We start from the raw sequence: 20,773 nt of genomic DNA, 5'->3' as shown, positions 1-20,773 counted from the left end.
AAGGACAGAGCAGGGAAAAATGACGCGAGACTGAAGTGAAAGGACGGGGCGTGGAAAAGGTAAAGGGGTGGGGCTGAAAGGAAAGGGCGGGACCAGGTTAAGTATAACGGGAGTGGCTGAAAGAAAGGGAAGGAGCTTGGGAAAAGGCAAAGGAGCAGACTGAAGGAGAGGTATGGATCTGAAGGAAGGGACCGAATTTGGGGAGGTGTAAAAGGCTGGTGAAAAGACTTGTGCACGGTAAAATGGGATTCAGATGCTGGGAACCCTGTAGGGGTGGCGGGGAAATGCTCATGGCTGTGGGTGGAAAGTTGGAAGACTCAATACAGATTATTGGTTTTAATGTGACTGGGCCACTTGGTAGCTATGTGAACAAGTAGCAAGTTGTAAGATTCTTACTACGTTAAATTCCATGTTTATAAAAGAGAGCTCAAAAACTATTGTCAGTTCTTAGGGGTTTTGGTGAACTTGTGTCCTGGGAAGAGTCCACTTGTTAAGCAATGCTTGTTGTTGAGCCTCTTCAGTTTTGCCATCCAAAGAAGAGCGTGAAAGAGTCTTCCAGGGTTCTGAGGGCAAAGCTCAAAGTAAGTGGAAGCTTCTACTATATCTTAATGCAAACCTTGCATTCGACCTACTATAATGTATGAATTTTCATAAATAATGTTTTTTGAAAAACATCCTAATAGAAGCAACACTGCAGGAAGATGTTTGCTGGTTAAGACCTTGGGATCTGGAGTGAAACTGATGAGTTCTTTTCAAAAAGTGATTTAACCTCTCTGAGCCTCAGTTTCCTGATGTATAAAGTGGAGATAAAATATAGTGCTTACCTCACAGGATTGTTGTGAGGATTAAATAAGAGTATGCTTGTAAATCACCTCCATATGTACTGAATACTCAAGTATTTGGCTGTTTTTATTATCCTCATTAAAATATTCAGAATGAGGTGCCTGTGTGGCTCAGTTGGTTAAGCGACTGCCTTCCGCTCTGGTCATGATCCGGGAGTCCTGGGATTGAGGCCCGCATTGGGCTTCCTGCTCAGTGGGGAGCCTGCTTCTCCCTCTCCTTCTGTCTGCTGCTCCTGCTGCTTGCGTGCTTGCTTGCTTGCTTGCTTGCGCTCACGCGCTTGCTCGCTCTCTCTCTCTGTGTCAAATAAATAAATAAATAAAAATCTAAAAACAAAACAAAATATTCAGAATACATGGATCAGAGCAGAGTTAGAGTCATTGGAAAGCTGACCCCTTTTGAGGTCAGGTCCCCCTTTGAGAACCTGACAAAAGCTATGGGCCTCTCTTCAGAAAAAAACAAGCACACAAAGTTTCATTTATCATTTCTTAAGGTGCTTGAAGAATGTCTGAAGAAGTGATTGGATGGAAAAAAAAAAAGAAGTGATTGGATGGATGGGTGATAGGATGGGGATGAACCTTAACTGAAGCAGTTTTTGCACACTTCTCTTGGTATGGCCCCAGACCCCCAGTTCCCCCAGGCTCCTTCCCCAAGAACCATGAGACAGAAGTGGAGTAAAGATCAACTTTATTATCGGCACAAAGGCAGGGAAGTGGTGACAGTGCCAGGCCCTTCTGTGGGTGAGGGGACAGAAGGCTCAGCTAGCTAGCACTGATCCTTCAAGCTGGACTCAGTAAGGTCCAGGGCTCCATGTGCCTCTGGCTTTCAGCAGAAGCAATGGGTGGGCAGGCAGGCAGACTGCTAGTTACTGAATAGTTAGGCTCCTCAGGACTGTTCTGGAGCTGGGGTTGGGCTGGAGTTGGCAGGAGGTGGGGGGCGAGGTTGGATATCCCTGGTGCGCATGTAGGACAGCAGCTGCTCTGGGATCTCAGCCAGCACGTCCTTGGCTAGTCGGGCCATACTCAACACCTGGTTTCCTGACCGGTCAACGTAATCTCGGAATGGGACGAACTGGGACAGGCACAGACAATCAGGTGTGGGTAATGGTTAGGGAAGAGAGGAATGGGAAGGGGAGCACTAAGGAGGTTTCCTCTTTGACTCCTAACATCTCTTTCCAAATATAACACTATCTCTTCCCACCCCTATCTCAGCAGCTTTCTACATTTGCTTTCTCCCCATCCCTTTTCTATTCACCTTCTATACACCTTCAACCCATTCCTGTTTGGCTTCACGCAGTACTGACACTGCTTTCTCCAATGTAATGGGCCTTATGTTACCAAATCAGTCCAGTGGGCAATAATTGTCAGTCTTCATCTTGCTTGACTCCTCTTTAGCTTTTCATTACATTTGACCATAATCTTCCTAGACACATCCCACTCTTGACATACCACACTCTTCTGGATTTTTTTCATTCCTTTCTGGATGCTCCTCCCCCTCACCCCCATTCCTCTGGGTCTACCTGATCCTAAACCTGGTCACTTCTCTCATTTCTCTCCTGGGTGATTTCATATACTTCCATGACTTTAAAAACTGTACTCTGATGACTTCCAAATTTATACTCCCATCCCTGGCCTTTTTTTTAAGGTCTAGAGCCACATATTTAGTTGCCCATATCACATTTCCATTCACTTGTCTTAGATATCTCAAACCCAATGTGTTCGCAACTGAATTCTGGCCCTTTTTTCCAAATCTGTTCCTCCCCCTTCCCAAGGGAAGGCTTTCCTTTCCCATTAAGTGGGACTATCACTCAGTCAGTTGCTCAAGCTAGAAAACAGAGTCATCCTTGAAGTCTTCCTCCCTCCCCATAACCATTTAATCAAAGTATCAACTCTTTTAAAATTTTCTTAAACAATCTGTTGAAACTACTTCTTCTCTCCATCCTCACTGCTTCCATTCCTGTCCAGATCCCTGTCATCTCTTCTCTACTATTTCAAAGGTTTCCTCACTGACAGGTCTGTTTACTTGCTTTCTCTCTCAACCTGCTGCTGTTGACCCTCCATGCAGCAGAGCTCTTAAAATGCAAGTCTGACCATCTCAGTCCCCTAAGTAAAATCCTTCAAGAGGTTTCTAATTCTTTAGTACAAAACTACAGATCTTCATCATAACCAGCAAGGCCTTGGCCCCCTCTTCTTCACATTTCCTGGGATCCTGCCACCCTGGCCTATTGCCTTTTCCATGTTTGGGCTAATTCTTCTGAGCCCCAGGGCCTTTGCATGTGCTCCTTCTCTACCTGCAATGTTTAGGTAGAGCAACCCTCCTTTAGGTTTTAGCTCAAATGTCATTTCCTTATAGAAGCTTTCCCTGACTACCTGCTAAGTCAGGTAGGTCCCTGTTATAGGCTCTCATATTGGCATTTGCTGCTCCTCTGGAGCACTTAACACAATCTAGTTAAGATATTTAGCTGTGTGATTATGAGTTGTCTCCACTAGAGGGCAGGGGCTTTGAGGATCTCCTATACTATGGATCCAGAATGGCTGCAGCAACCTGCCTGTTCCTCAAAAAGAATTTGTTCAATGAATGCAGAACGGCTAAAAGAGTAATGGGGAGAAAGGTAGATGACTAAGAAGACAGTATGGGAGAGTGGCTGCCAACTTAGCCTCTCTTTCCCACTGTGCCTTTTGGCTCCATGACTTCCTCTCCCTGGTTAGATCTACCTGAACGATGTCCCGTTCTGCATAGCGTCCCCTGGAGGACACGCGCACATCATCGCCATCCAGCTCTTCCATTGCTGCAGAGAAGACACCCTTTAGCTGATTGCCCTCTCCCATACCTGCCCATGCTACCCCGTTCCTTGTTAGCTCCACTTTGGGGTCATCATGGAATAGTTTGTGGGGTTTTTTTTTAGTGCTAACAAATTTTAGGCATTGTTATGGAGTTGTTATTATGCCTTACTATGCATTCCATCCACCAAGGAACCCCAAGAAGGAACTATTCATATCAACAGCCTTGGTTATAATAAGGAAATAGGTTCAGAGAAGGTCTTTGACTTGGCCAAGGTCCAACACAGGCATCCATTTTCTCCTTTATATGATTTGGACCTGGGTGCCCAGATCCTCCCATATTTTCCCCAGTTCTTGGTCTCGTTCATGGACACCCTTGATCCTACTCACCTTCAAACATAGCTGGTCCCACACCAACAATAATGATAGACATGGGCAGTGAGGAGGCCTGTGAGGGAAAGAGGTTGAATGGTTGGGGTGAACAGTCATAACAATGGAGGTGCCTGCTGGGGACAATTCTCTGTGCATGTATCATGTTTCTGCACAGCTTGCAAGCAGAGGCACTGATTCCCTTTTTTCCAAACTATCTTTTCAAGGATGTCTGCATATCAAACAGCCTTGAAAGATATAGTGTCTTCCTTTGGAACAAAGGGCAGGTTTGTTTCTCACACTAGAACAAAGGCAGGCATGCTTACTGCCCATTATAAAAGATTCAGATACCCTAAACTAGGATTTCTGATCTATAATGCATCCCACTGTGGGTCCAGGTGTCATTCGACCCTCTTCACATCATTTTGTGGGAACTGGGACTTAGAATCAAAGCAAATACTGATAATTGAGCTACTACTATGTCTAAGAATAACACAGTTCTTTGTCTCTGATCACAGTTCTTTGTCTCTGATCCAGGAGTCTTATGTCTTCTGCTAGCATCCATGAAACTAAAGGGCTAATTTGTTAGCTTGCAAGTAGAGTAAAATCTCAAACTGTTCACAGTTATTAACAGTGCCCCTCTTTGCCAAGCCCTCCTCCTTAGACTCACACTGACAATGGCCTCCTTGGTCTGCATCATGTCAGAGATGACCCCATCAGTGATGATGAGTAGAACGTAGTACTGGGAACCATCAGAGATCTTGGCTGCAGCCCTGATTGAGAGTCCATGATCAGAATCCAGCTGAAAGCCCAGACAGGCCAAGGGAACACCCTACTCCTAAAGCTTCCACCACCAGTGTATAAGCAGTAGGCAAGGATTGGGGCTTCTGAAGCTCATGCTCCTTCCCCAGACGTGGACGCCTGCCCCTGTCTGATATCCCTCCAGTAACATTTATGGAGAACTTACTATGGTAGTTACTGTGTTATAGTAGGCACCAGAGGTACACAATGAGAAAAAACAAATTCATTCCAGCAATCTTGAGGGAGGACATGAATCCCAGAATCACAGAAATAGCTGTAATTACTCAAGGGACGAGTACTGTAATGGAAAGGAACACTGCTGTAACAGTGTCTAGTAGGGGGTCCTGACATTGTCCAGCAGGTCAATGAAGGCGTCTTTAAGGAAATAATGTCTAAGGATGAAGGAGAGGCTAAGCAAAGGGGAAGAACAAAGGGAACAGCATAGACAAGGGCCTTGTGATGGGACTGAAGGAAGCCCACTGTGTCTGGAGCCCAGAAAGCAAAGTGGACCATGTGGCTGAGATGGGGTAGGGGCCAGATCACACAGGGCTTTGACAGACCCTAGAAAGATTTGGTTTTTATACAAGGGCAAGACCAAAGGCTAAAGGCCTTCTTTCTTCCCTTTCTCACCCATTTCCTCTTTCTTCCTTCTCCCCTCTGCTGGCCACCTCCCATTGCCTATGCTGCTGAGTCCTTAGCCAGACTAACAGCTGCTCCCAAGCTCCTTTTTCCTTCTCTCACCATTAATCTTTGAATCCAAGATTTTTCTATCCGAAAAGGATTCAGAAGTTATTGAGTTCAGTCCCTTATTTTATTTTTATTTATTTTTTTAAGACTTTATTTATTTATTTGACAGACAGAGATCACAAGTAGGCAGAGAGGCAGGCAGAGAGAGAGAGGAGGAAGCAGGCTCCCCACTGAGCAGAGAGCCCGATTCGGGGCTCCATCCCAGGATCCTGGAATCATGACCTGAGCCGAAGGCAGAGGCTTTAACCCACTGAGCCACCCAGGTGCCCCGGGTCCCTTATTTTAAATATAAGAAAAATGAGACCTTCAGAGAGCACAAAGGTCATGGTACATCCTGGTCTCTTGACTTTCAGTCTTAGGCCATTAGGTTGGAAAGGACAGAGTTGCACTATCCAGTAAGGCAGACCCTGGCCATATGGGACTATTGAAATTTAAATTACATTAAATAGAAGTAAATAGGGGCACCTGGGTGGCTCAGTGGTTTAAGCCTCTGCCTTCAGCTCAGGTCATGATCTCAGGTCCTGGGATTGAGCCCTGCATTGGGCTCTCTGCTCAGCGGGGAGCCTGCTTACCCCTCTCTCTGCCTGCCTCTCTGCCTACTTGTGATCTCTGTCAAATAAATAAATAAAATTTAAAAAAAATAGAAGTAAATATTTGGTTTCTTGCTGACCCAAGCTACATTTCAAGTGCTCAGTAAAAGAACCCAACTAAGCCTAAAGCCTGAGCTCTTGATTCCTTCACTCTCTGTTCCTGGCCTTTTCTTTGGATACGCTCCATAGACATTGTACATTCTGGTCGTAATATACTGTTTACTGTTTCCTGAGCTTGCCCTTTTGTAACTCTGTGTTTTTCACATGCTGTTCCTTTTGCCAAGCCTACTCTGCATCTCTTTCTCTGATAAAGTCCAACTTGCCCTGTAGACCCATTCCCCTCTGAAAGTTAGGCTCCTTGGATCTTTCAGACTAGGTTATACCCACTCCTCTTCTCCCTCTGCCTTCTAGGATACCACCCACCAAGATAGGCTGTCAGCCCTTCCACATGGGTTTTCACACCCATGAGGGTACCAGCATGTGTGCCCAGGGAGACCCAAGTTCACAGGATACCTGGAGTATCCATTCTCCTGTATGACCTGGTGGATAAAGCTAGAAAACTCTACATATACTTAAAACACCTTTTTTCTCCCTCTAAATTAAAGCACACATGGACACAAAATGAGGAGAATGTAAAATTTGCATGATTTTAAAGATAAATATGGTGGCTTCAAAGACATTTTCAGCCTGGTTGCTTTCAGCTGTGCTCCTAAGAGTCCCCTGAGGGAAGCGATCACTTGCCTTTGCCAACAGGCAACTTGCTGGAAAAGTCTGGGAAGCTCTAGCCTATGGAAAGTAATGATTTATTTATATTTCTGTCTCCTGCTCCAAGGCAGGAGCTCCCAAGGGCAGAGACTAGATGTGATTCATCTGTGAGTCTCCAGTGCCCCAGCAGAGAACTGAGCATACAGCAGATGCCCTTTGAATAGTAATAATGATAATAATAGTAACAGTAACAGCTAACAGTTATAGCAGTTATGTGTCAGGCACTAAGTGCTTGAAATATATTAACTTAGTTAACCCTCACAAAAGCCCTATGATACTGCTATTATTATTGCCATTTTACAATTGAGGAAACAGGCATAGAGAGGTTCAGGGTCTTGCTCAAATTCACACAGCTAGGGAGTGGTAGAGTGGGTATATTGACTTAGCTAATCTGGTTCCACAGCCCGCATTCATGCTACATTGCCTCTTTATTGAATGTTTATTCAAGGAACGAATGAATGAACTAAGATAAAATTAAGAAATCTGTTTAATAATAACAATATGCTCGATCTCCAATATTAAGTGAAAAGATCAGTGGTGAACTATTAAATGTATTTTTTAATTAATTAACTTTTTTAGTAATCTCTACACCCAGTGTGGGTCTTGAATTCAGAACCCAGTGGCCAAGAGTCACATGTTCTTCTGACTGAGCCAGCCAGGCACCCTTGCATGTAATTTGACTGCAATTACGGATTCATAAGGAAAAATACTGTCAAGAACTGTATATACATCAATATTCCCATGGGCCGTATTCTGGGTGATTTCTTATTTCATTTCTCCATCCTTGAAATTTTTTTACAGCAATGTTACGTTACTTTCATAATTGAAAGAAACTATTAACCTTGTTATGAATTACATAAACAATCTTTATTAGGGAAAAGGGAAGTCTATAGGCATATAAATCTCCCTGAAATCCTTCCATTTGTATTCTCTTTTTTTGTTTAATCTTTTTACTTTCAAGCTTTCTGAAGTACTTTGTTGTAGCTGGGTCTCTTCTATTCAGCATTTTGTAGGAGTTACTTATTATTTCATTGTTTTATTCAATCAGAATCTTTTTTTTTAATAGGTGAACTTATCCAATTTATATTTAATGACATATGTTTAGTTTTAGTTCTGTCGTTTTATTTTATTTGCATTTTAAAAAGTGACTTGATATGTGATCTTGTTTTTTTTATTCTAAAAATTTGGAGGTTTTTTAAAAGTTTTTATTTATTTATTCATTTAAATAATCTCTACATCCAACGTGGAGCTCAAACTCACAACCCTGAGATCAAGAGTCACACACTTCTGACTGAGCCATCCAGGCACCCTGTAGTTACTCTTCTATTTTTAGAAGTTACTTTTCTATTTTTTTAAATCTACCATTTATTGAGCACTTACTATGGGCCAGACACTGTGCTAATAATTCTTACTTTGTTATCTAATTTTAACCTCCCAAAAACCCTATGAAGAAGTGCTATTGTTTTCCATTATTATACCCATTTATAGGGATAAAATGGGGACTTAGGCTGAGTTGCTTAAGGTCGTATGGTTAGTGAGGGGTGGAGCCAGGTGTGATGCCAAAGCTTGTGCCTTAACCATTGTGCTATAGGACCATCTTTCTTTGCTCCAAACTTGAGGCCTCAATTGTTGATCCCAGAGAGTGGGATTGGTGTAGTTTGTTGACACCTCACTACCCCAGGATAAGGCATTTATCTCTTTATTATCAGAGCCTGGACAACACTGAAAATTTTACTCTTTCCCCAAAGCCCAGGTTCACCCAAGAGTGGTCTTAACTGTCCTTGGAAAATCAGTCCCCTGCCTGGGTCCGCTCATTCCTTCCAGCCCCCACCCAGTTTCCTTACCTGGCCACTTGGTTGATGACAGGAGCAAAGTAGGTGGGCCCATAGAGCTGCACTGTGCGCAGGCTCTGAAAGTAGCTCTCCAACACACCTTCAATCCCTGCACAGTTGGGATCCTCATCATTGTTGTTCTGTCGGAGAAGATGCTTTGTTGGGCTGAGCCATGCAGGGTATACCCAGGAGTACTCTGATCCCAGCTCACTCCTTCTTTTTTCCATCTTTCTCTCTCATGCTCCCCTCCAAACTCCAGTCCTGCTCCCCTCCCTGCTCTGCTCCCCTCTCATAGTTTCCTGGTCCTCTGCAGGCACTTGACCCTGAGAAGAAATTCACCAATTTGAGTGGACCAGATGCCAAGGCATGGAGTGTAGGCTCTGGCCAATACTATACCAGGGGAAACTGGTGGGAGATCCGTCCCTCTGGAGGCACTTTGGCCCCAAAGCCATAAGCTGGAAAGAGCTTGTCACTGTCATAGTCCTGGATGATTTCTCCTACTGCCTTGAGGGCCATGGCGTAGGCGCTGAGTTGGTAGGGACTCATGTAGTGCAGGGAGGTGGGCTGCAGAGGATTCCCTGTAGGGACAGAGGACGCCCAGCCTCATGGTCACCTTGATCATTTATCTATTCACCTGTCCATGTATATATCCAACCACCTATCCATTCACTCACTCTTTACCCATGTACTCCCTCATTATTTTTCCCAGTCATCCATATGTTCATTTTCCCCTCCATCCATCCACCAACCCCTATATCTATCCATCATTTTATCCACTTACACACATATCCATTCTCCCATCCACTGAGCATAAATTCATCTTTCAATCTACCGACCTATTTCTGTCCATCTTCCTCTCCATTCTCCATATCCAGTATCTATCCAACTACCACCCACCCATCAATCCTATTCATTTCAGTTCATTCTGTCTTCACATGGATTCATCCACCTATCCACTCATTCGTTATTCTATCTACTTACCTGTTATTTCTCCAATTTAATCATTGGTCCATTTGTCTACCTGCATACCTATTCATTCATCCACTTGTTCAACCTACTGTACTCACTCACTAACCCATCTACCTACTTGTTTTATTCATCTATTTACCTACCTAGTCATTACTCACTCATTTACTGCTTCATTTCTCCTTATACCTCTATTATCTCCCATCCATTCATTTACTCATCCACTTCCTGAGGTATTTCTCCTTTCAACTTTTTAAAATTGAAACCCTATTTTCTTTTACCTTCCATCCCTTATTATACCCAATAATCTCCCCTTGAAACTCCTGTCCCAGTACCAGCCTGGCTGGGCTTTGCCTCAAGCCTGGGCTTACTGGGTAGGCGAACTCTTGACCAACTGAGTCACCCAGGTGCCACTGGGTAGGTGAACTCTTATCCCCAGGTCAGAATCCAGGCCAATCCCTAATGAATTCCTTAGAATTCCTCCATACGCCATCCCCCATCCATGCCTCACCATTAGACGCTGTGAAGTCAATGGCTACAGTGAAGTTCAGCTGTGTCCTGTTGGGGAAATAGATGGACTGAGAAGTGAGGGACAAATACATATTATATCAGGATTTCTCAAATTTTCACAAAAATGTGCACTAGTGTGCACATGAATCACCTGGAGATAGTGTTAAAATGCAGATTCTGATCTGGATGGTCTGTGTAGACCCTGAAATTCTACATTTCTAACAAACTCCCAGATGATGCAGATCCTATGGTCCATGAAGCACACACTGGGTAGCAGAACCTACTGTGTGACAAGTGTCTGTAATTTATGTCATTTAACTTAATCCTTACTATAGGCCTGAAGTAGTATTTAACATCTCCATTTTGCATCGGAGAAGAGTGAGCTTCAGAGAAGCAAAATACTTTTGCCAGGCCTGCCTACCACTACTGAGCCAAATGGAATGTCCCCTTTGGTCTGCTTGGGTTTTCCCTCTCTCTTGGACTCTTCCTGTTGCCTGGCCATGATTTTTATCTGGACCGCAATCAGGTTCTTGGGGCCATCTGTCCCGCATCTTCCCATGGGAGGGAAGAGGACTGGAAGGTAGGTATGAAAGTCAGCCTCATGAAGAAAACTAAGAGGGGGAGCATTATTCATTTTACAGAGCACTTTATAGTTTGCCAAATGTTCACTAAAAGTTTATCTCCACGGATCCTAACCATTCATAAATAAGAAAACTGAGGCTTGGAACTGTAAGTAACTCAATGCTGATCTTTCAGCCCAGAACTTGGTCTGTGACTCACCCTCCCTTGATGTAGTCAACAAAAGTGAATTCAGAGTCCACAGAGAAGGAGAGCAGTGTCACCTGGAACAAAGAGACAGCCCTGCTATTTTGGAAAGGGCAGTTGGGTGGCAGAAGGCAGAGAGGCACATGATTCCACCCCCTACCCCACACTCCCCAACCCTATCTAATTTCTGAAAGGGCAAAAAAGAGGAAGCTGTCAGAAGCAGATTTTGATTTCCAAAAGTGTATTAAATTGGGAAATACAACTTAAGTTTTTTTTTTTTTGATTCTGCAAAACAGTAATAAGCAAACAGTTTTCCTCAGGTGAGAAATCAAAAGAAAAAAGAAACTTAAATGAAGTCACCTTGGACCCAACATTACTATATCCAAGTAATCCATGCTCACAGCCTTCCCCCAACATTTGTCATATATTATGTCAATGGGAATAGAAACAGAAGGATCTAGGAAGGACCAGAGCTCCAGGGAGCACTCACAGTTCCTGAATTGACATATTTCTTCTTCTTACATTTCTTCCGAGGGTTAAGTACCTAGGTAAAGAAGAGAACAGTGAAGGTGGGAAACAGAGGAAGGGAAATGCAGACTGAGCATACCAGGAAAGGCTTGGGCAACCTGGACAGGGCTGGAGTTCTCACCTCATACACTGTGAACTGGTTCTGGGCCTTGCTCAGCTCCCGGTAGCTGGTGGTGAACTCACCGATGAAGTCATGGCTGCAGTGAGGCCAGGGGTGGGTGAGCAGTAGCTACTGTTGACTTGGAGCCAGCCCTGAAATTAGTCTTTTGTTCCCACTATCCCCTGCCTCTACTTGGGCTGCAGGGCACTGGGGTTGGGGCCAGAAGAGAGGCCAAGTTAAGGGGGAAAGAAGGAAGATGCAACTGAGAGGGTCAGTTGTACTCAAGGTCCTGGCATCTATTATCACCCTTCTTGACTCCCAAGACCACTTTGGGTTCCTAGTGAATGTATTATGTATTAGAGAAAACAGTTTGAATTAACTACAAGAGAAGACAGTACTATGTGGGGCAGTTCTACCTTCCATCCCGGTCCCAGTCGTACACATCAATCTTCACTGTTCTGCAATGCAGGAGATAAACATAGGCTAGCGTGTATGATAAATCCTAGAGACACCCTCACCTACTTAAATACACACAAATCATCCTTCCATACACCCATCTGTTTTTCCTTTAACCTTTCTCCCACCAGTCCATCCATCCTATTTACTCATTCATCAGTCCCTGCACATACCCAACTATATTGCTGCTGCCATTATTTCTTCTATTGCTCTTTGTACCACTATTACTATTCTTTACTACTTGTTGAGTCTACTATATTCTAGGCATTGCTACCAGTGCTTGTGTAGATTGACTCATTTAAGAACCATCCTATAATAGTACTTACTATAAAGTAAGTACTATTATTCTTATTTTTGGATAAGGAAACTAGGATACCAAAAACCAGTAACTTGACTAAGGACCATAACTAGTAAATAATTGAGCTGAGATTTAAACTCAGATATCCTGGTTCCAAAGACTTTGTTCTAAAGTACTATGCCTAAGTCCTCCTATATGTCCATATATCTGTGTTGCAGTTACAACTCTCTATCCATGTAGCCACCCACTTACCCATACATTTGCCAATCTAAAAACCTTTTAATCCCTTTCTTTATCCTCCCATCTAACTATACGTCCAGGCATTCACTGACTTACTGATGTATGCAAGCATCCATCTCTCTGTCCATTCAGCTCTCTAACCAAACACCCATCTATCACATTTGTCCATATGATCATCCATTCATCTACAATAACCATCCATCTGTGTGCCCATCCATCCTTCCACCTACTCACCTGTCTTCATACTGTCCATTTATTAGTTCATATGGTCAGCCTATCCATCTCCTTCACTCTCATTAATCAACTAATTAATCTACTGATCCTTCCATCCATCTACCATCCATTCACAAATCCACCTTTTGCTCTACCTATTTATCCTCCTGCTTTTTCCGTCATCCCTCTGCCTCTCCAACCATCTAACAATCTCTCATATACCCATCCATCTGTTTGTTCATCCGTTAATCCATCCATCATTTGTCCATGTAATGATCTGCCCATGAGTTCACTTATCCACTTATCTGTTATCCATTCACCCATCTCCCCTTCTACCCATCCACCAGTCCTTGTACACATCCCTCCATATACCTATCCATCCATTCACCAGCTTATCCAACCATCTGACTCTCCATCCATGTATCTGTGTATTCCTTTGTTCATTTGCCCTTTCATCTACCCATCAACCCATTCATCCTATCCATCTATGTGGCCATCCATTTGCTTCCCCATCTACCCATCTCTAGGCCCAAAACTCTGTCTCACCAAGCAAGATCCTCCAGAACTATTATGACACTTCCGCCAGCATATTGGGCCTCAGGAATCCCATTCTCATGCCCTTGTTCCCTTATGCCCTAGTTTACACTGAAGCAGACCTGTCATAGTCTCCATTGCACAGTGCCCGCACAGGGATGCTGAAGGGTTGCCACACAGGATTCAGTGTGTTTTTCACAACCTCTGTCTTGTGGCAAATGGTGAACCTGGAGAGGAACAAGAGGACTGGAACCTGCCTTGGGGGCAGGACTGAGCCCAGAGTTAGGACCTCATACTCTTGGAGATTCCTGGGATTTCCCCACTTGTTGAGCACATATTGTGTGCTGCCTTGAGTAAATTCTGAACTCATGTCCTAGTAGAGTCTAAGATGCCCCACCTCCAGCCTGAGAGCCATAATGTGCCCATGGTCACAGTAGGGCAGGGGTGGGTGCCACTGGAGAAGACATCGACTCACGTGCCATCTTCATTGCTCCTATAGAACACAAGGAAAGGGTCTGACTTCCCAAAGAAATCCTTCTTGTCCAGCTTGTTTGCACACAGTTGCATGGTGGCAATGTCCTAGGGATGAAATTTGGCTGTTGATACCCAAATTGTTCATAGCCTCAAACAGTCCACTAAAGGGAGTTTAGGAGAGAAGGAAGCCTTGTGGGTCTAGCATATGGCCCTTACTGACCCGACAATTGCTAAGCTCCTCTGCAGTCAGCAATATGGTCCCACACTTCTTGCCTGGTACACCCCTGGAAGCAGAAAAAGCCTCTTTGTGAGGGGAGGGAGAGTAGGCAATGAAGAATGGGGTAGCCAATCTGGGATTAGGTGGGACAGGGGATTCACTATGCTGTTTCCTAACAGTCTCCTAAATGTATCTCTTTCTGCCCTGTGTGGTTCCTTGTGGGGAAGGGCCTGACTTTGATAGGGAAGGGGTCTGTAGTCTGAAAGAAAGGGGCTAATCTGGCCTAGGTGGATATGTTATAATGGTAGTGTGGGGAAGACATAGGATTTAAAGTCCTGAGTAATTTATTTCCTCTTTTGGGGTCCTAGTTTCCTCTACTATGAAATGGGAATCATGCCAACTTCTTGGGGTTGTGAAAAGATCTGAATGAGTGCATGGAAGGACAAGCAATTGGGAAGTGTTATTGATACGAAGGTGATTAAATTTCTCAAAGCAGACCTTGGTATCTACTATATGTCAGGCACTGTGCTAGGTATGAACTGGCCAGTTGACACTCTCTCTAGTTCTGCTAGACTGTTCCCTCAGGGAGCTTCCAGAGGGAGGTGGGATGTCAAAGGCAATAGGCAAGTAGAGTATGATGTAGCTGTGCTGAATGAGGGAGAAGAATTTCTAACCAGACCCAGAGCAAAAGGCTGTTTTGTTGATGTGCTTTCTGAAAAGTGAAAAATGTGAAGAGTGAAATAAAAAAAGACAAGGGAAGCCTTATCCTCCCCTGATCCAAGAAGGGACACTTCCATGTATTTGAAAGGTACATATTAGGACACTCATCCCCAACTTGCCTTGCCTTGGATCTCCAAGTGGTCAGGGACCTTGGAGAGGCTGATATAAGCCTGTGAATCCTGACTCCAAAGGGTCCCAAGTGTGGCAGAGAGAAAGCTAGGTCAGGAGTGTTCTGGGTTCAAGACCTGGCTCCAATTTACTAAGTGATTTTTCTCATCTTTGACATGAATGTGGAACTATTTCTTTCACTACTTTTAATTTTTGACTCCTTGTGCTTTAAGAAGAGTGTGAGGAGTATAGGGACTCTTCACCTGCACACCCAGGACCAAGTCTTACTGCTTTCTGTCTATTGTCTCCTTAATGTTTTTCCTCACCTCCTTACCCAGTGTGAGTTCCAGTCAATGATTATAATAATTGCTTCTTTGCAACCTACCCTTTATCTACTGCCTTTCTGTCACTTCAGTATACTTATTGGCGGAACCACAGCCCTAGTTAAATCCAGTTCTCTGCCTAACCTGTACTGCACATGTGCAGCTGAATAAGGCCAGAGGAAAACACACAATCTTGTTAACAGGTCTCACTTTTTTTTTTTTTTTTTTACTTCTTATTTATTTAAGTTATCTCTACACCCAGCATGGGGCTCGAACTCATGACCCTGAGATCAAGAATCACGTGCTCTACTGACTGAGCCAGCCAGGCGCCCCTAACTGGTCTCATTTTAAATGCATGACCAAAAACCTCAAGAGGGTCCTTAATCATACTTCACTCTCCAGTTCTGCTAGAGGGCAGTTTCACTCCTCCTCTCTCTCAAACCCGGAAAGCCTCCTCCCCCATCCTCACTTAGCCAATGACCTTGTTTCCTACTTCACTGACAAAACTGAAGCAACCAGAAGAGAATGTCCACAGACCTACCACCACACCTACCTTGCCTCCAGTATCTTCACCCACGCAACTGTTGCTATAAATGACTATCCGTGTGCCTATTTATCCCTCCACTGTGTGCTACATTCTACACCCTCTTGCCTGTACATGGACATCATTCCAGCAATTCTCTCCTTTTTTTTATTATGTCAATTTTTTCAGTTTATACTAGGTCATTCTCCTTAACATACAAATGTGGTATAATTTTTCTCATGTTAAAGAAATGCAAACCTAGGGGCACCTGGGTGACTCAATGGGTTAAAGCCTCTGCCTTCAGCTCAGGTCATGATCCCAGAGTTCTGGGATCAAGCCCCGCAGGGGGCTCTCTGCTCAGCAGGGAGCCTGCTTCCCCCTCTCTCTCTGCCTGCCTCTCTGCCTACTTGTGATCTGTCTGTCAAACAAATAAATAAAATTGTAAAACAAAAAAGAATGCAAACCTATTCTGACCTCACTTCCTTCCCTAACCACACCTCTTTTTCTCTTTTCGTTGCAGCAAAACCCCTTGAAAGATTCTTGACTTTCATTCCTCTCTTCCATTCTCTTCTAAACCTCTCCAACCAGGCTATCACCCCCACTTCTTCCTTCAGAACTTGAGACCTGCAGCAGCATTTGATGTGGCTGGTCACTCTCTCCTCAATACATGACCTTCACTTTGCCTCCAAGACAACACCCCTTCTTTTGTCCTCCTCCTACTTCATAAATGCTCCTTCTCAGTCTTCTTTTCTAGTTCCATTTCATGGAGTCTTGGTGTTTGGTCCTTTCTTTCTCTGCTCACTTCCTTGGTGACTCCATCTAGTCTCCTGATCTGAAAGAGCATCTACAACTCATGTATTTTACTGCCTATTTGACATATCTGACAGGATGTCTAAAAAAATTATCAAATTCAACAGGAGTCAGACTGAACTCCTGATTAAATCTCCCCACAATATACGTCTCCCTCCTTTTTTTTTTTTTTTTTTTTAACCATCTCATTTATGGCAACTCCATCCTTCCAGGTGTTCAGGCCAAAGGGTTTGGTGTCATCCTTGACTCCTCTTCTCTCACATCCATATTCAACCTGTCAGGAATCAGTTGGCTATACTTTCAAGTTATATCCAGATCTGACCATTTCTCTCCTTTACTGCTGCCACCCTGGATTACTGTAATAGCTTTCCAGTGGGATACATGCTACTCTCTTCATCTGCCCAAGGTTTATTCTCAATCCAGCAGCCAGCATCATTCTTTGAAAACATAGTCAGATCATGTCACTCCTTTCTTCAGAGCCTTCCAGTGACTCCCAACTCAGAGTAAAAGCTAAAATCCTTACAGTGGCCACAAGGCCCTAAACTGTTAACTCTCCAATCTCATCTCTTCCTTCCTCCTGCTCACTTGGGTATAGCCACACTGGCCTCTGTGCTGCTCTCTGAACATATCAGGCTTTTGCCCTGGCAGCTTCCTCTGCTTGGAACATCCCATATCCAGGTATCTGCATGGCTTACTTCCTTCCTTCGTCCAGGTATTTGCTGTAAAGTTACCTCTCCATAAAACCTACTCAACCACTCTGCAGAATATTGCAAGTCCCACCATTCAGCATTTACGATCTTCCTAATTCTGCTCTACTTTGCCTTTTTCCCATAGCACTTGATGTCTTCCAATATATTATATAATTTGCTTACTTGTTGTGTCAATTTTGTACAGTTTCTCCCCCACCTTCCATAGTATAAGTTCCCTGAGGGCAGGAACCTTTGTTATGTTCATCATTACAACCCAAGTCCCTTGAACAGTGGCTGACATAGAGTATATGCCCAGTAGTATTTATGGAATGGATGAGTCTCTGGTGCCTAGCACAGGGTATGGCATACAAAACATGTTGATAAATATTTAGTGAGTAAATGTAATGGAAATTCCAGGGGTATTGATTAAGTGAGGGGAAGCTTCCCAGAGGAAAAAAGCTTAGAAGTGGACCTTAAGGGTAGATTCAGACTTAGAAAAAGACTGAGGTGAGAGAGACAGAGACAGACAGATAAAGACAGAGACAGAGAGAGAGAGGACAAAACAAGACATATCAGTCCTGAGACTGACTTGAACGGAGCCCTGGACATTGGTCTTTCCCAGGAGGGTGATGGGAGCCACTGAAGGCTCCTGACCAGGGGGAGTCTCAGCCTTCACTGCTATTGGGTCAGCAGCGTCTTTGGGAGGAAAATTTGGAGGCACCCACCCTTTCCCCAGCACCCCTTTTTGTTCAGCTTACGTGAGGGTTCGCTCTACACGGCTGCCCTGGCCTCCGATCACCTCTCCCAGGGCCAGGAATGCTTGTCCCAGGAAATCCTGCACCAGGACATGGAGTCAAGAAGGCCAGGAGGGGCTGGGGACACAGAGTCCCAGCCTAGCCCTGGTGGTACTGCTGCACCAAGCAGTGTGTTCCAGGATGGCAGAACCCTAGAAACATCACCCTGCCCATGCTTTAAAGAAGAGGGAAGGGGGAAGGGGGTCCCTAGGCCAATTCTGCTTCTTGTTTCTGCTTCAGTTTAAGTTGCTCTCCACAATGCCATCCCACACCTCACCTTCCATTCCACACCCCACCCTCCCAAAGCCAGCCCCGTTCAGCCTCACCTTCTGCGTGTTCCAAAGGTGGCCAAGAGGGAAGAGGAACAATGAGTAAAAGGCATGGGTGGGAAACCAAGACACAAGAGCAGGAGAGGAGGGGCAGGAGGCTGGGTTTGGGGCCCAAGAAGTTAGAGTTGGGGTTGAGGTGTAGGAGGGTTCTAAGGAAGGTTGTTTAACACACTGAGCGCCTCCTGTGTGCCTGGCCAGCCTGCGAGGGGATGCTCGCTCACCGGTTTGGAGATGTTGGTTTTGGAGTCAACGTTGTATCTGGGAAGAGAGTAGAACCAGCATAAGCCGGGGCTGGTGAGAGACAGTCTAGAAAAGTGGTCGAGTTTTGAGTCCTATTTAAAATTGTGAGGGGCAGCCTTGGATCCAAATTCAGTCAGGTTCTCCTTTAGGGCAGGAGTCAGGGTCACAGAGAGTCAGGGACAAGGCTAAGTCTGGGGACTGCTGGGGTGGAGTTATACCAGGGCCTCTTGATGGAGCCTGAGCTAAATTAGGGTGCAAAGCTTTGGGCCCAAGCCAGGTCTGGGAAGTGAACTGGATTGGATCTGACCTAAGGACAGGGCCAAGCTAGAGTTGGGGACAGAGCTAAGACTAGAGTGAAGGCCTTCAGAGTGGGATTAAAGGCCTGGTGGAGGAGCCAGGCTGGGAGGCAGGGTTGGAAAGGAGCCTGCCAGAATCTTGTGTGGATCCAGGTTGGGGGGAGGGGGGGATCCAACCCAGGATTCTGGGAGGAGCTCACACATCAAAGCGCAGGTTTTGCTTTTCCTCAAAGAAGTAGTCGAGGACGAATTTGCGCACAAAGTCTGGGTTCAGCGTGTTGTCGATCACCTCTGTCCGGCCAAACTGGATAGGGGGCGGAGAGTAAGCATGGGGCCAACCAGCGGGCAAGTGATGGGGTGGGTGGGGGGCAGCTCTTGGCTAAGAGAGGGCTCGTGGACTCACCTCTCGCCACTCCTGGCTGGCCTGGCTCTGCGTGTAAAGCACCACCACTGCAGGCGAGAGTGGAGGCGGGGAAGGAAGGATGTCAGGTTGGTCTGAACCTCTCCCCACCCCTCAGTCCCGCCCGGACCCTAGTTCCCCCTCCCTTCCCTGGCGCCTCCTACTGGGGTCAGACTTGGAGAAGGTGTCAAGGTCCAGCAGGTTCCTAGAGAAAGCAACAGACAAACGGACAGAGGATGGGTCATTCTGGAGCCCAGTGCTCGGTCTGACCTGAGCTGGGCACCCGAGGGAGACATGGGGCTCAAATCGCATCTCCTTCCCCCATTACTACACCCAGTGGAGAGTTGTTGGGGGTGGGATGGGGAGGTGGTCTGCGTTGTCAGCACCCTGGACAGCACCAAAATAATCGGCTCAAGACTTATTATCTAGGCTTCCACACTGTCTTCAAGGGTCCAGGAAAGAGGGTTAGCCCCAGAACTTTGTCCTCCTGGAACCCAGATCCTATTGGATCCCCGCGACCCGTTCCTTGAACCCGCAGGCTGAGCTTTTATTTGCGGGTGGAGCTGTTCAAAGAAACCCCCTCCCTGAACCCGCCAGAGTCTCCCCTAAGTCTGAATCTGAGATTTTCCGGCCCTGGATGCTTCTTTCCCCCTGGGGTCTGGCCCTTGCCCTCTCTAAGCCCCAGAGCCGATTGGGGCAGGGGCAGTGCCTACGCCCTCCCCAGCGTGGCGGCTCACCGGCAGGACACGGTAATTTCAATCTTGGTGGCCGGGACGCTGCGCTCAGAGGCTCCGCTGAGAGACATGGCTGGTCGAGTGGCCGGAGCTGCTGGAGGCTGTGAGACAGGGGCTGCCAGGGCTAGGGGCGGCGGCAGCGGTGGGGTTGGTTCAGGTGCCGCCGCAGTAGCGGCGGCGGCGGCGGCGGCGGCGGCGTCTGCACTCCCTCCAGCCCTGCTTGCACTCCCGCGGATTGCGCCTTGACTGTGGCCGCCGGGCGGCAGTGACTCCAGATGGTAACCTAGCCCCGCCCGGCCCTGCGGGCGGCCCCCGCCCCATTGGAGCAGCCTCCAGCCGGCGGGGAACCCTACCCCAACCCTAAATCCAGCCCATACCTTGGGAGAGTCCTCCCAGCGCGTTTCACCCTGGCGAAAACAACCCCCCCCCCCCCCGGAACTGTCCGCGATGCTGAAGGGTTTGGGGCATCTGGTGGGCATTGGGGACACTTCCTCTTCCTGAGCTGCTCCCTGAACAATCTGCTTCTTCCTCTTCCCACTTCCGCCCTACCTAGGTATAGAAAGAGTTTTTCATTTATTCTTATTAGCTGTGTGACCTTGGGCAAGTTACTCAACATCTCTGGTGGCTCAGTCTCATCAGTGAAAGGCCAGAATAGCACCTACTTGGGGTGCTGTAAAATTTTGAAATAATCCACATAAAGGGCTTAGCTCAGGGAGATTGTACACAGTAAATACTAAAGAAATGTTCACCAGTATTATTTCCTTCCTCTGGGCAGTCACATC

The 20,773-nt window shown here is 45.9% G+C and overlaps 1 protein-coding gene across 5 annotated transcripts; it reads right to left on the bottom strand.

Annotated features, from left to right (window-relative positions):
- Nucleotides 1-1,510: 1,510 nt before the first annotated feature.
- Nucleotides 1,511-20,310, bottom strand: CPNE9 (copine family member 9). 5 transcript variants are annotated; one of them, XM_032841540.1, is made up of 21 exons: nucleotides 19,995-20,309; nucleotides 19,422-19,462; nucleotides 19,261-19,307; nucleotides 19,058-19,161; nucleotides 18,543-18,579; nucleotides 18,319-18,321; nucleotides 17,957-18,033; nucleotides 14,029-14,092; nucleotides 13,810-13,913; nucleotides 13,457-13,561; nucleotides 12,010-12,051; nucleotides 11,615-11,690; nucleotides 11,456-11,509; nucleotides 10,981-11,042; nucleotides 10,202-10,248; nucleotides 9,121-9,302; nucleotides 8,737-8,864; nucleotides 4,660-4,762; nucleotides 4,011-4,068; nucleotides 3,555-3,628; nucleotides 1,511-1,911 (listed from the first exon to the last, which is right to left on the bottom strand). In XM_032841540.1, exons 1-21 carry the CDS (start codon nucleotides 20,060-20,062, stop codon nucleotides 1,726-1,728), a joined length of 1,662 nt encoding a protein of 553 aa, XP_032697431.1. In that variant the 5' UTR covers nucleotides 20,063-20,309; the 3' UTR covers nucleotides 1,511-1,725. The 5 variants fall into 5 exon arrangements, with proteins under 5 accessions (XP_032697431.1, XP_032697433.1, XP_032697432.1 ...); XM_032841542.1 differs by lacking the exon at nucleotides 13,457-13,561 and having other exon boundaries at nucleotides 19,995-20,310; XM_032841541.1 differs by lacking the exon at nucleotides 18,319-18,321 and having other exon boundaries at nucleotides 19,995-20,310.
- Between the last annotated feature and the right edge of the window lie 463 nt (nucleotides 20,311-20,773).

This window comes from Lontra canadensis, unplaced genomic scaffold (assembly GCF_010015895.1).
Source record: "Lontra canadensis isolate GAN:19392208 unplaced genomic scaffold, GSC_riverotter_1.0 scaffold124, whole genome shotgun sequence".
Classification (NCBI taxonomy): domain Eukaryota; kingdom Metazoa; phylum Chordata; class Mammalia; order Carnivora; family Mustelidae; genus Lontra; species Lontra canadensis.
The sequence above is the reverse complement of the archived record's forward strand: the minus strand, read 5'-3'. Positions and strand labels throughout refer to the sequence as shown.

Excerpts from the sequence above, each read along its gene's own strand:
- CPNE9 (XM_032841540.1), bottom strand. The coding sequence starts at position 20,062 with ATGTCTCTCAGCGGAGCCTCTGAGCGCAGCGTCCCGGCCACCAAGATT. Across the intron at positions 19,463-19,994 it reads GAAATTACCGTGTCCTGCCG|GAACCTGCTGGACCTTGACA; the intron begins GTGAGCCGCCAC and ends TGCTTTCTCTAG. Across the intron at positions 1,912-3,554 it reads CAGAACGGGACATCGTTCAG|TTCGTCCCATTCCGAGATTA; the intron begins GTAGATCTAACC and ends TGCCTGTCCCAG.